This window comes from Lissotriton helveticus, chromosome 9 (genome assembly GCF_964261635.1).
Source record: "Lissotriton helveticus chromosome 9, aLisHel1.1, whole genome shotgun sequence".
NCBI classification, from domain to species: domain Eukaryota; kingdom Metazoa; phylum Chordata; class Amphibia; order Caudata; family Salamandridae; genus Lissotriton; species Lissotriton helveticus.
In genome coordinates, this window is record NC_136070.1 from 1069183982 (window position 1) to 1069199188 (window position 15207).

Genomic DNA, 15207 nt, shown 5'->3' on the forward strand with positions numbered 1-15207 from the left:
ATTGCCGTTGATATCATGAATAAACGACAGTGCTTCTTCTTTGCTACCCTTCCAGACGATGAAGACATCATCAATGTACCTTAAAAAACACCTAACATGACTCTCCATCCATGCTTTGTGGCGTACTCTGAGGACCTGCTCCTCCCACCAACCAACGTGCAAGCACGCATAGCTGGGAGAGAAGCAGGCCCCCATCGCTACACCCCCTAGTTGCCTGTAGATCTCCTTACCGAAGGAAAAGAAATTATTGTTAAGGCACCATTCTATAAGGCCTACAATCACCTTATTGTGTTCATAGTATTGGATGGGTCTGCTAGAAAGGTAGTGTTGTACAGCTGATAAACCTTTAGCGTGATCTATGCTGGTGTACAGCGATTCAACATCAAGCGATATAAGCCACATGTCACTCTCCCATACTATTCCAGCTATTTTGGTTAAGAAATCACTGGTATCACGGATAAAACTGGGGAGTTGTTTGACAAAGTCTTGGAGGAAAAAGTCAATGTACTCTCCAACTTTCTCCCCTGCACTGCCAATGGCAGACACAATTGGCCTGCCTGGAAGTGGTTGCACGGCCTTGTGTACCTTCGTAATGAGGTAAAGGGAAGGCAAGATGGGAAAATTGACATTCATAAATTTGTATTCTTCAGATGATATAAGTCCTTCCCTTTTCCATTGGCCTAAAGACTTGTACAGCTGAGATGTTGCTTTTTCGTATTCTTTTTGTGTACTTTTGGCATAGCAAAGGGGGTCATCAAGTTGGCGCATGGCTTCTGCGATGTAATCTTTTTTAGGCCAAATCACCAGGTTACCCCCCTTGTCCGATTTCTTGATCACTATATCAGGGTTGTTGTCAAGTTTCTTCATTAACTTTTCATAGGCAATTTTTCTGTAAGTCTCCTTTTTGCGTCGTTTGTTGTTGGTTTGGGTATACAGTTTCTTGATGTCATTTGTGACGCAGTCATGAAAAATGTCAATTGCATCTTTTGGCATTAACGGTACGAATTTTGATTTACTGTGGAAAGGACTCAAACCAGCTCCTTTGGGAAGGATGGGGACTTGTCTTAAGCGATTCTGGGTCGTGTCTATAGAGTCAAATTCTGTATCATTATTAGAGCTAAGTAAATCGTTGGCATCAAGAAAGACATGTGTGTCAGATGCCAATAACGGTACTGGCCCTCCAGATTCATTTGCTCTTGTGTCATCATTTTGCCCATCGAAATCTTTGGCTGATTGTAAAGCAAAATGTTTTTTCAATTTTAATTTTCTAATAAAGCAGAAGAGATCAACTCTAGTCATGGTGTAGTTGAAGTTTTGTATTGGTGAATAATTCAGTCCCAATGTAAGTAGTTGCTCCTCGGCTTTATCAAGGACAACATTCGAAAGATTGATGATCGTGTTATCGCTTATCGTCGTTTCCCCCATGTTTTTTTCTTTTTCTTTTGTTGTTGCTGTGTTTGCACACCGGCGCTGCTTCCTTCTGCGCCGTTGTTCCTTCCTACGTTTGTTTCTCCTTTGTTTGTTTGTGGATTGTGTTGCCACGATCTCAGGGTTTGGAGTCTCTCCTCCACTACAAAATCCATTTCCTGCTGGAGATTTAGTGTTTCCAGTCCAATTAAGTTTAAATCAGAGCTAGCTGAACCTGATGACAAAGATTCTAAGCTGGATGCACTCGTGACCGATGAATCAGTTTGATGTGCCATTCCATCTGCACAAGAGGTACTAGATGTCGTTGGGTCAGAGTTAGTAGCTGTCATTTCGTTATTGGATTTGGATGCAAATGCGTTCTTCTTGTTCGTATATGCCTGTCTTTTGGCTGTGTTATATTTCCTGGAGAATGTAAAAATCCTGCCCAAGCGATAGTCATCTGCATCACGAGTAAACTTTGATGCTTTGCGAGCCTTTATTTTTTCTTCATGTTTGTGAAGTTGCTCATTCATATTATCCGTGAGTTTTTTTGTTTCCACCGCATTGTGGCAAGCATCAATTTCCAGTTCTAGTATTTTTATCCGTTCCAACAATTTAGCACGATCACTGACAGCAAATTCTATTAATATACATACTAAATTCATCGATGCTGCCAAGTTGCTTTCCCCCCACTTTTGCAACATGGCTGGGTCCGGGTTATCAAAACTGGGGGCCAGTAAGATTCTCAGGCCTCGGGGAACCCGACCCACTTCCTCATATTTGCTGAGGGATTTGTGTTCCCACCATTTTGTGCACTCAGCTTTGCGTAATTTCACTAGCTCTTTAAACAAATGTTTTAGATCTTTCGTTTGTGAATTGCCATGATCGCTTTGCGTCTGTTCTTTGCTGCGATTGGAGGTTGTGTTAGTGGTAACAAAAAGTGACAAGGCAGCTTCTTCCCGCTGTTTGTCAATTTCATTTTCGTTCATGTTGCAAACGGTTCCGTTGTTTTCAATAATTAGTGATGACGAGCACACATAAGTCTCGTTTTACTACCGCTGCTCAATTACTTCGTCACCGGATGGCATTGCATTTGAAACGCTCTCACCGTTGGTAAATGGCAGGAACTGCTCCGCGTCCCACGTCCTCCGACGCGAATCCTCGGGGCTGCTCAAACCGCCAAAACCAGAGCGGCCGGGTCTCAGTGCATCCGGGGACAGCTGCTGTAATTCCCACACGAGAGCCAAAAGAGTTGATTTGAAACAGCTATCAGCTTGCGACGAAGGGGTCCGTTACGGAAGCAAATCGACTTCCGTCAGCATATGAAGACAGAGCTCCTCCTCAGCTCGCTCTGCGCTCGCAGACACCGCCTCCACGCCAGCAAAGAATGAGGACCGGACCAGCAGAGTCAGCAAGATGGTAATTTATTTTAAAACAACAGAACCAGCGACGCGTTTCGGGCCAAAAGCCCTTGGTCACGCTGCAACATGTTTCAAATCATTATGCTATTTTATAGATTAATGCAGTGATGTTGACACCACCCCCTGGTGGCGTCCACCATAATCACGTGATAATAAACAGTGAAGACACACTATCGCCAGTCTGCTTTTCCAATTGCTGACATATGTACAAGAAATTATTGCTGGTTATATATATTTTGGTTTGTTTATTTCATTGAAAAAGGAAATGTATTGGTTTTAGAAATTAACTTTTAGAACTTGATCAAAGTCTGCTATTGAAGCATTTATATATTTGTGTGTGTATGTATCTGTATATACACAATATGTTTGGGTGGTTTTCATGGAAGGTACAATATAGCGGCAGCCTCTGAAATTACGGCTGTTTGTTAGTGTACCACTGGAGAAGTAGCCTCAAACATCTCCGAGCATAACCACTTCATGTAGTTTATTCAACAGTCTATTCACGAAAGCTGAACATTGCTAGCTCTACCTTGCTGGAAGTAGCTTCCGCAATATAGTATTTTAATAGCCCAAATTTGTTTTTTAATAAAGCAAAATCAACTTAATCTAAAACTAAATTTAAAAAAACAAAACACAATGAAATACTTTTCTCATCTCTTTACTAAAGTCAAACAAACTGTATAATCCAGTATCTCAAAAAAAAACATTGTTTTCATATTCAGTGCACCAAAATCAAGATATAATATTTAAAAAAAAATCATAAATAATGACGTGTAATAAGATCATATATTGCCATCGCGGGCTTCTGGTGACACCTGCAAACCGGCCTGGTGGTTTATGATGACATCAGAAAGGCGAAAAGCACGATACGACCATATTAATTAGTTATTCATTATGTATTATACACAAATAAAAATAGATTTGGAAATGAAAAAGAAATGAAATATTCAACAAGGATTCGCACAGTTTGCATTTAAAAATGTAATCAAACGTAGATTAACAAAGGGATCAAAAAATACAAGCTCAGAAAAAAGCATTTCAGATCTACTGTTCCTCTCAGTATATCATTGAAGGCATACAGAGCAAGGTATGTGATGTTTAAACAGGAGAAGGCGTTTGTGAAATGGCTTGCATGAACCACAATCAACTCAAAAGTGGCATGCTATATGTACCTTTGTACTTACACTCTATTCTGTATTTTTCCATTTCCTGAACCTCTGCAATGGATTCTCGCAAGTCATCTGTGAACTTCTTTCTGTCTTGCGGATTGGGTGCATTGAAGTTTATGAGGACTTTGATGTCTGCTCCAGGGATGGCTGACGTGAGGCGGATAGCATTGGGATAATCTAATAAATGAACAGGAAAACACGCCTTTTAATTTAGTATTTGTATTACATTGCTTTCTATTTCTTTGCCATAGCCTTGTTAATATAAATTATGTACCTATGTTCCATTTGTAGTAGAGTACATTACACAGTTCAGGAACTTCACAGTCGAGAAACTGCATATGTTAAGGGAATTAGAACCTGGAGTCACAAAGCAGTAGTGAGGGATAAACATCAGTGCCTTCAGTCTGGAAGGTGAAGTTTTTCATAAACCGTTTAATAAGTGTTCAGGGGGATGGTTACTGCAGTTGAAGGATGCTTCAGTCACTTGGTGCATGGATACTAAATGACTTAAATGGATGTTGTGATAAAGGTCTGGGAGGATGGCTGTGCTCGTAGGGCCTTGGACAGACCTGAAGGGTGGTCCCAGGAAGTTAAACATCGGTCTGGTGTGCAGCAATGAGCTGGACTGGCGCCAGGAGATGGGAGTGTAGGTGAAACATGAAAGGTTCAATATCATTTGGGTAGGAAAGGTAAGATAGGAATGAGATGTAAAGCAAAGAAAGGAAAAGACAATGAAAGCGAAAAATCAAGTAAAATTTAATTTTGGCATTTCTGTCAAGGGCTTTGATGGAAAACCTGTCTACAGAAGACGGTAAATTATTGGAAGAGAAGTACCTTACAACTTACATGAAGATAACGCACCTAAGCAACAAGAGGATGGTAGGAGCCTATTGTTTAGGTATAACTCTAGCAATTCCAAAGCAGGGAGGTCTATTTTAGAGGTGCTGCTGAAGAGTCAGGCAATGCGGCGGTGCCTGAGAGGAGAGGCATTGGATGATTTATGAACAAAACATTCACTTGCTGGCATGAAAGTTTGTTACAGTGAACAGGGAATTTATTTACGGAGGGGAAATCAGGAATGTCAAAATAGTAACACACAACCACTGTGCACAGAAAATTCTACATAAAAGTTGAGTTTAAGGATGAAGCAATTTGTAATAATTTGGTAAGTAAAACGTAGGCCTTGATTTAGCATTTGGTGTTTGCGAAATGTCCCGCCTGCCCTATTTAAAGTGTATACAAAGGCAAAACAAAATATTCTTGATGTTGAAGATAGAACTAAAGGAAGTCTCATTTCAAAGTTATAACTGCCTAGAATGATTTTGAAGAGCATGAAAACATATTGACAAATCGTTGACCATGCCTGTTCACCAACAACCTTGAACATGTAAATTGCATTTGTCCGTCAATCTGTTGACGACAGTTCCTTAGAGTTTAAAATGTATTTTCACAACATGTTACTGTGAAGATTGGCAAAAGCATAAAGAACTATTCAGACTTTTGCAGATGATAAACATCTAACAAAAATTGGCAGGAGTTTTATCCGCCTTTTTTAGAGGGTACATTTGCATAAAGGCAAGCATACTTAGTAGAAGTCCATCTTACCTGACTAGAAACCTACATGCATAGCTGTAATAAATGTAAGTAGATTCATTCTGTGACCTTATAAACAATGTTACTAAGGTCTTGGGGTAAGGATTCATATGCATGTGCTTTCTTGTGATATTTCCAACAAGCCCTGGTGGCCTGAAATTTCCTGTGAGAGTGTAAGATCAGTCTATCAGTTGTGGGTATCATGTCTGACATGTCCACACTGTGGAATCACTGTTATTGAAGAGCTGCACCTCATGGTGCATGAGCGGATTTAGTGGAAAAGAGAAGCAAATCATCATGAGAATTTCAATTAAAAGCTTTCTCCAAGAACCTAGATGAGTAATCTCAGTTTTGTTGTGGTTGTCCTGTAGATCACAGTAATCTCAGTCCTTGGCAATGTTTACTTTTCAACTTGTTTGTGTGAATCTCCAAACTGAAAACACAAGGAGGTTGCTACCTCTCTGCTTGTCCTAATACCATTTAGCGGAGGAGGATCTGAGCCCAGCTGGAGACCAAGGAATGTGCATGGTGAAAGACTGGAGGGGACAGCCTGGTCCCAGATACAAGAGGCCCCAGGCTGCCACTCCCTGGAAGATGTACGGTCTGATAGATCCCGCTGGCACAGGAGGAGGTTTCACTTCCCTGTCCTTGCTATTCACTTTGGACTCCCTGGTGCAGAGGATCAAAGGCAATTTCTTTTACAAGAGAATACAGTTGGGCACTGCTGGCATTCGCAAGAGATTACTGCCCCTTCACTACATGTCATTGTCCCTTTACTTTATGTAGATATGACCAATCCTGTGAACATGTTGCAGATGAGTGAGGGCTTCAGCCCACGGCGTGTGCCTGGCATTTGCAATTAAAGACTCACCATGTTAAAATATAAGGGTGTATGGCAGGCCAATAAGTGTTTGCACGCTCCTTTTTTCACAGAGCAGTCCTCTGAGACTATTAACTCTAGGTTCTAAAACCCTTGCTATCTAGCGATTTGACGTGATGCTAGTTCACTTATGGTGAAAACGATGACTGAGATCCATGATACAGCATCTCTCAAATGGTCCTGCCAACTTCTATCCGTTTTATCCATTCATCACACTGGAAGTGTTCCCAGTGCTATTTTACTCTTGAAGCTACACATTCACTGCTCTGTAACCCACGAGGTTGGAGAGAGAGGCACGAATAAGGCAGCCCTAAACTCTAAAATGAACCCCTCTACGCCCATGGCTATGGACTGGGCAACAGATGAGCAGGTAGTAAGCAGCCCTCTAGAATTGGATACTGGCACTCTAAACAAATTGAAGGAGATCCTGGGGACCATCACAATCTCAAGGTCTGCCAAGAGAAAAGTGGTCTTGCAAAGTGGTATGCTAATAATACTTTACCTCGGCAGGCACAGACCGGCTGGATCTGCATGCAATTCATTAAGAACGCTCCTTCCTATCACAGCTTCTGAACAAGTGTCAATACTGACCAGCTTCCCATTATACTACTTATTATGTGATGATCCAATTCTCGTTATTCAGGGTCCTCGCCCGATGTATGTGGACCACTTCCATTTGATGTATCCCCTTCTCACCCCTGGCCTTGGGCTCAATGTGCCCAACTTTGGCATAACCACACCGCTTTGCAAGACCACTTTTCTGAAAATTTCTATCACGCTGGCAATGGGTTAAAATGGTTGCAACCCTATTACTGTCTCAGGCATAACTTGTGTCCTGATGATGATCGTAATATTTCACTCTGGTTCGAAACGTCGTCGACTAACGTACCTTGACTCAATTGCTAGAAGCATTCATTCTTATGTATGAGCATTGGTACTAGCCGGTTGTGACTTAACCATTGCGTGTCAATGTTGTCACATTAATATGCCTGGAAACTTCACCTGATCTCTCTTGTGCTTGTTTTCCCACTGCTATGTTCTTTATTTTGCATGAATAAATATTGATTATTTTTCCATTTCAATAACATACGTAGACCTCACTGTATTTCTATGTATATATAATTATATACACTCTTCTCATAAAAGATGCATGCTCCTTTCAAATGTACTTCTACCCCTGGTCCCTTATTATGACAGAGTTAATCAAAATCAGGCTAAACAAACAGATGTCTCCCCTAATGGCCTTTCCCATTACTTTGCAGTTCATCAAGCAAATAGGGCCACGGCTCACAAACCACCACTAGAGCCCCAACAAGGCCTATTGTTGTGAAACTCTTAACTATTCAGATTGCAACACGATCGGCCATGTTGCCAGGCCAAAGGGCTCCTACTCTTTGGAAGCCACCAAGGTAAGGTTTTTTTCCAGATTATAGTCAAGTAGTGCATCATCAACAAGGGTGGTTTATGCCCTCATTTTCCCACCAACGAGCGAGCCCAATTTTGTTTAACTGACCTCCATAATGCTTATTATTGGGTGAACAACTGTATGATGGCAACGCGGACCATTTACACCACTGACCCAATCTCGTCAGTGGCTACCCCGGAGGCAACCAGATGGACCAGCAACAGCACACCCCATTGGTACCACAGGCACAGGCGGAAAGATGTGCTGTGCTGGAGACTGCAGATCCATTAAAAACTGCCATACAGAGGAGATGGATTCAAGAATCAATGAACACTGCATCTGATGTAGACTTACTAAAGGCATCTGGCTCAGGCGGCACCTAGCCTTTGCCAGTGGTACCCCCCAAACTGCAGATGACATAACTAATGCTTGCCAAACCTCCTTTTTAGCAGCTTTGCTTGAACACCTTTGTGCCAGTGTACAGTGCTACCCTGGTTAAGTCCTGGGAACAGATAAATTAGATATATGATTCTGGCCTTCAGTGCTAAGGCCAATGATGCCAAACCTACCCCAATGCTTCAACACCAGCCGTGGTGTTTTGTTTTTATTTGTTCACCATGATGCCCGGCCGGCCTGACGAACCCTCTGGTTTAGTTTGCACTAACTGAATTAATTTCTCCTGTTTCAGGAGGCTAAAGTTTTGTCTGTTTCAGGAGGCTAAAGCAGCATTCTTTAATACACCCAGGAGCTCTGCCTGCCCTGGCCAATCACCAGATGACACCCATATTCCTCTATGATATGTTTTATTCCATTTTCTTATTTTGACTTTTGTTGTTTGGAACGCTATATGTTTTTGGACAGCTCGGGAGAGGGAGAGTGATGTGGGTTTCTGGGGAGACAGTTAAGCATACCATTTAGGATATGTTTGAATACAAGACGAGACCACACCTTCTAAAACTTGTACTTTAATTGGAGAGTAGACTTACACTAAAGCTATCCTATTCCTGTGGCAGCACCTAACATAAGGATGATTCAGACATAGAATATGGGGGAATATGCTCAACTAGCAAATGATATACCATATGCTCCACGCTCTGTAAGTGACATTGAGTGCAGAATAGGTGGAGAAAGCAAGTGATCACTCTCACAGACCCAGAGAGCAGGATCAATCTTGTAAAGGGTAAATTAAACAGGCTCCCCCTTGATTTGGGCTGTATTTAAGCCCGCTACACTGATCTGCTGACATTCATTACCTCCCTTTCTAGCAAGCTAGTTGCTCGGGTAGGCATCCATGAATGCTGGACGTATGGTTGGATAGATCCTACCCACCTTTACACACAGTCCACAAATCTAGACAATGCCCCGGCCCTTGCAAGTTGGTTACAACACTGGCCCCTGCTTGATACCCAGAGAGCCTTTAACCCTACTCAGCGACACTATTTATTTCATTCTATTTTCCATGATCTTGATGTTTAGTTAGACCAGATCCTCTGCATTTCAAATATTCAGGGCTCTATCTCCTCTACCTCCTACTTAGTTAAGTTGGTCACTGGCTATAATGCACTAGAACTGAAGTGCTTCCTACTATGATCCTCATATTGAAGCTTCAGCCTGTTCAGCCGGAGTATGTGATCTTTTGTGATACCCTTAGAGAAGCCATTATCATTTACTTTGATATTAATACAGGGTCATTCTTCTCCACATTGGCTGAGTTGGAGGCATCTAAGTTGGTCATTAGAGGAGTGAGTATCAAAGAAAGAACAGACACACATAAGGTGATAGACAGGGACCTTTGTGGTAAGGAAGATTCAATTCTGTGACAGGAGCATAATGTGATCACTAATGAGGGTCAAAGGGATGTATGAAAGGGAACCAAGGAGGAATAGGCAGGGCTCCAAGAAAGACTCAGATGTATGAACTGCGGCACTTATTGTGATAAAGCCCACAAAGAAGCAGACATGTCAGGCACACTACTCATGTGGCTTATGCGGCCAGCCATGGTTCTCCGATACCCTAGTATTAGCGATTTAAGATAGCTCAGATAAGAACAGTCCAGTCTCAGAGTACTATTAATTCAGCCTTCAAGGTCTACAATAAACACTCATGCTTTGGGATATATTGCAGGCTGAGGTGTCCTGTCTAGTAATCATGCTTTGGGATAGATTGCAGGCCGAGGTTTTCCTTTCTAGTTACCTCATCAGACTCCTCTTCGGGCGGATAACCTGGAACAGCCCATTATGGAACAGGAGATACATGGTGCCCTGCATCACTTGGTGAATGGGAAAACACTTCCAGTTGAATTTGAAATAAAACTTAAGCAACATGTTAGTTCCTAGGTTGGTAGATTTATTTGAGGTGATTTGGCAGAAAGGTTATCCCCCCCCTCCCACGGCTAATGAAACTATCATATCCTCAATTCCCAAGAGGTGGATGGCCATGTTACTCCTTATGTCATATCGACCAATTTCGGTCTTAAACACCAATTAAAAACTACTCAGTCCAATTCTGAGGAACCGTATATTGCCTCTACTCTCTGAACTGGTAAGCTCTGATCAGCGCAGCTTCATCCCTGGGTGTAACACCTCTAATACTAGGGGACTTTTTTGCAACCTAGAAGAAGCCCCTGAGGCATGGCCAGATTGTCTTGCCGTAGATATCGAAAATGTCTCTCATACCATAAATTGAAGTAATAAGATTAAGGTCCCTGAAAGAGTTGGGTAAACACATGACCCAATGGATTCGAATGCTCTACTCCAACACTTCTGCAGGGCCTTCATAGGACAAATTATATCTGAAACCATGTCTTCAGCAAGGGCAAATAGAAGGGTTGCCCAGTATCTCCCCTGTTATTTGCTTTAATTATCGAATTTGTGGCATCTCTTGTCCAGGACATAGGGATGGCCTGGGGCCTTCAAAATTGGAGTTACAATCCACATAATTTTGCTATAAGCCAATGTCGTCTAGATGCATTTTAAGGAAGCTAAGACTTAATTCCCTCAACTGATTAAGCTTCTTTCGATCATTCACACTATATTGGCCTTGGGGTTTATTGGAAGAAATCATATGAGTTTCCTTTAAATCTGTTGCGATCCAAACAGTGCCAATTTAATAGGTGAAAAGTGAGCTGGGAACCACACGTGTTCCGATATCTAAGCATCAGAACATATTATTCAGACTGAGATTAACTAGCTGGAAATATAGGGTAAGCCAATCATTCTCTTCAGTCACAGGTGGCGTTGTGGCCATCTCTTCTGTTGCCAATGCTGGCAGGAAGGCCCTTGCAAAGATGGTGGGACTGGGTTGGGATTGCTGAATCAGCGTCATCTGAAGTGATGCATTTAACTTTATCATTCTGCTTTGGGTTTTTCAGGGGTGATGACGCTAGGCCAGAGAGCTAATTGAGACAATGGTAAGATCCAACTTTTGGGTCAATAAGTCTTGTTTTTTTCATGTGATGGTTGCATTGGTGACTTTCCATGGACTCATTTCTTTTTCTGGCTTCTTCAAGTTGTCTGTATTTAAATGTAGATTACTTAGATGTTCTATGAGAACAATTCATTGACAGTGTCTTTAAGCATAATTTAAAGGCATTGCTTCACCTCGGAGAACACAGACAAAAGGAAGACATACAAAAGAGAAAACAGAACGCAATGCACACACTTTCTGAATTGAACTCTGCTAGATGATTATGTTTTCAGGGATTAAATTCTGGTGCTGCAAATAAATATATCAAAAAAGGTACAACTGTGGTGGATGGAGTGATGTCGCACGCAGACTCTCCCATTTCAGTTCATACTGTGCCATTATCTACCATCTATAGAATAATAAGATGCAATAGCAAATTGATTTTTCTTTTTTTTAAACAAACTGAAGGACCATTGTTGCCAGAGAACTTGAACTGTCATGGAATGAAAAGTAATTCCACAGGAATAACAGGTAAACATTCAGAGACAGACTGCAGAAATTGAACCTTGAAGAAAATAAGCAAAAATAGAATGCCCAAGGAGGGAATTATTTAACTTGTAATATAGGTATTAAAAGATTAATGCTCTACACAGATAGTGACCTTGTGGACAAACATATTCAGAGGATTGAGGGAAAACTCCATGCAGCAGATACATGAATAATTTATATTTTCCTTTGGTTTCAAAAGAATGCGCAGACAGGATTTCATATTCAAATTATATTGAAAGGCTCAGGATACAAAGCAATTTGCTTCACTGAATCTAACTCTGGCTCTAGAAGCAGCATTTGCCTTCCTCTTCATATATATTTAAAACTTTAAACCAACTGTTTGAATTCTTCGCTTACGCAAAGTACACAATCTGCCTCGGCTCTCCCAATGACTAAAGAAGAGAAAAGTAGAAGTTCTTGCTTCTAGAGAAAGTGGGTAAGAACCTACAGCAGTGTTACTGCTAAGTACCAAATGTAAATTAAACACATCACAACTGTATCATCTAAAAACTCCTTCTATGGAGTACCAGTATCCAATATGATATTTTACACCCCAACACACTTCCATTACAAGCTTTTTGAAGGTTCAATAGCAAAGAATGTGCAGAACCATCACACACAGACAATTACAGGGCTTGATAGTGTCACTCGAGTGGTAAAACGTCCCACTGGTTGTATGCTTTAATTCCTTTCATTTTGAACTGTCTGGGAGTATGGACGCCTTCTAGTAGAACCAAAAGTATAGTGTGCCCTTTATTTCTTACCTAGGCTTCATCAGTAAGCACACTTGTCCACCAAATTATCCAGCTTGCTAATTGACCAACATTGTGAATGGCTTCAATATATAGGGAATCTTCACATGAGCATTACAAGTCAGGTGTGAAGGAAGTAGTTTAAAAGCACCCTAAAGCGTTGTTTTGATTTTATACTTTGAGTGCCGTGTCATGTAGGAGTAATCATTTGCTCAATGTAGAAAATCTGGTCAAAGGGAAGCAGGACCTTATATAGTCATCCTGGTAAAGATCAGCCCATTTAGTAACAAACAAAGCTTAAGAATTGCATTCATTTTGGTCTACTATAAAAGTAGGAGTTAAACGATGCCCTACGATTCAGAAAATGACGTCTACTGTCCAGCGACAGACCGACATAAAAGTCTTTGTGTGAGTATGCTGTGCTGTTAGAAGCACTAATAAAACTGATTGAATTGTGGTAGCACAATGAGAGATTTCATGAACTAAAGTGTCTACGTCAGTTCTATCAGTCTTTTTTTCTCAAGCATCTTTGAATAACTTATACTATTTCCTAACATTTAAAAAATCAGAAGCGTTAACAGGTGTGCAGTATCGAATGGGAGAATGCATAGTCATCTTTTTTTGCAATGAGAAAATATTTTCCCAGTGCAGAAACCCCATTGCCTACACAACCACCAATCTTGTAGTGTTTCTCTCCCCATTACCCTCGTTCAAGAATGGATTCCCTACAACAGATGCTGGGGTGGGAAAAGGTCTGAAAACGAATTGTTAATGCCCAAAACAGTATGAGTTTGCGGAAATTACCCAGTTTTTGTTGGTGTTCCCACAATGGAACGTCACTAACACAACCCCATGAGAAGATGAACTAACATGTAAAATAACAGGCTGCTAACGTAATTTTACAATTGAGTAAACCAGTTTACAGGTGCAAATTCACGTTTCTTGAATCCCTACATTGAATGCTACTGCACTCATCAACAATTGTATTTGCCCTCCTAAATAACACTTAGGTGTATAAACGACCATATGAATTGGGCTTGAGGTGGAGTTCATAAGTGGATTCTGCGGTTCATCACGGTATTTAATTGGACCGCCTTGCGTCCATAGGAGTGCAGGGGGCAGCACTCACATTACTGCGTTCTTTCCTCTCAGATAGGGTGCAATATGTAGAACTAGATTCCTTAACTTGCACTGCCGTTTCCCTACCTTGTGGCGTTCCACAGGGGTCCTTTATCAGTCCAACTTTATTCAACATTTATGACATTAAGTTTCCCTAATAATTAGATCTTTTGGGTTCACGGTGACGTCCTATGAGGAAGATGCACAAATTGGTGTCTCCATCGCCAAGGAAGACACAAATAGTAATAACTGCTTCCATGACTGCATGCTAGTGGCCAGCACCTGGATGGGCCAGAACTGTTTATAACTGAAGTCAAAAAAACCAGAGGTTGTCCAATTTGGTATCAATCCCTCCTTCTGGTCCCCCTCCTGGTGGGCGGTGGACCTGAGCTCACTTCCTATCCCAGTCACAAAAGTATGAAATGTAGGAGTTATCATGGACTACAGACTTACCTTTAGAGATCAGGTTAATTCTGATACTGGGGGTGAGTGTCTGATAAGTTTCAGCGCTCGGTCCATCATCTCCTTGTGTTTGCTTAATTCTGGTCTTCCTCAATATTCCTTATCTTCCGAATGTTAAGAATAATCCTGCGTTTCATACCACTAGAGGCCGGAAAACCGTAGTGTCCTTGCTCAGTCTGTCCAGACTAGACTACTGAAACATGCAACAGCAACATATTCACAGGCTTCAGGTCCTCCAGAACACGGCTTCCAGACTTCTTTCTGGAACTCCTAAATTCTGTCCCATTAAATCTGTGATCACGGACCTTCAATAGCTCCTCATCATAAAAAGAATTAAATACAAAGCGCTCTGTATAGCCTATAAGGCTTCCCAAAATTTGGGTCCTGCCTTCTTCAGACAAAAGCTAGTGTGGTATCTTTCCATCAGAACGCTTCCACCCTCCAGCGCAAAGTTCCTGACAGTCCCCAGATTCAAAAAAGCCAACTGGGGAGGTCGAAGCTTTATACTGGGTGTTGCTAAATCCTGGAATGCTTTACCACTTTCCATTCGTTCCTCCTCTAGTCTCCTGGATTTCAGAAAGGCCCTGAAGACTTGGCTTTTCTACCATTAGTTTGTCCAGGTCTGGTACTAGGAGCTAGCGCCGGGATGCCTTCGGGTAGCGGAGCGCTTTATAAAAACCCAATACTATCAACATTAACTTAGGCGGTGTAACCAGTCTCCATGTGCAATATGTTATTCTATTATCATTCAGCTCATTAATAACCTCCTCCTCTTCTCTATCTCTTTCAGATGGTTATTCACTGCCATGAATAATTGTTATCCGGTAGTCAAAAGCTATTAAGCCCAATCTTCTTTTTAAAGGGATATTTCTGTGAGCATCATTTTCAAAAGACACATACCTTTACCCTATGGTGGGCTCTTGACAGCTCATGATGAAGATAAATAATGGGGTGCATCACTTGTATGTCACTAGTACAGTCTGTGATATTCACAATCCTGTTTCTAAACTTACATTAAGCTGCAGACCTTCAGACAGTATCCTTT

The 15207-nt window shown here is 41.4% G+C and overlaps 1 protein-coding gene across 13 annotated transcripts in view; it reads right to left on the minus strand.

Annotated features, from left to right (window-relative positions):
* Window positions 1–15207, minus strand: part of IQSEC1 (IQ motif and Sec7 domain ArfGEF 1) — a 492992-nt gene that overhangs the window by 29863 nt on the left and 447922 nt on the right. For all 13 annotated transcript variants that reach the window (XM_078661440.1, XM_078661441.1, XM_078661442.1 and 10 more), the window contains one exon: window positions 4013–4174. In XM_078661440.1, the coding sequence (XP_078517566.1) occupies window positions 4013–4174 (162 nt within the window). The remainder of the gene's footprint in view (window positions 1–4012; window positions 4175–15207) is intronic.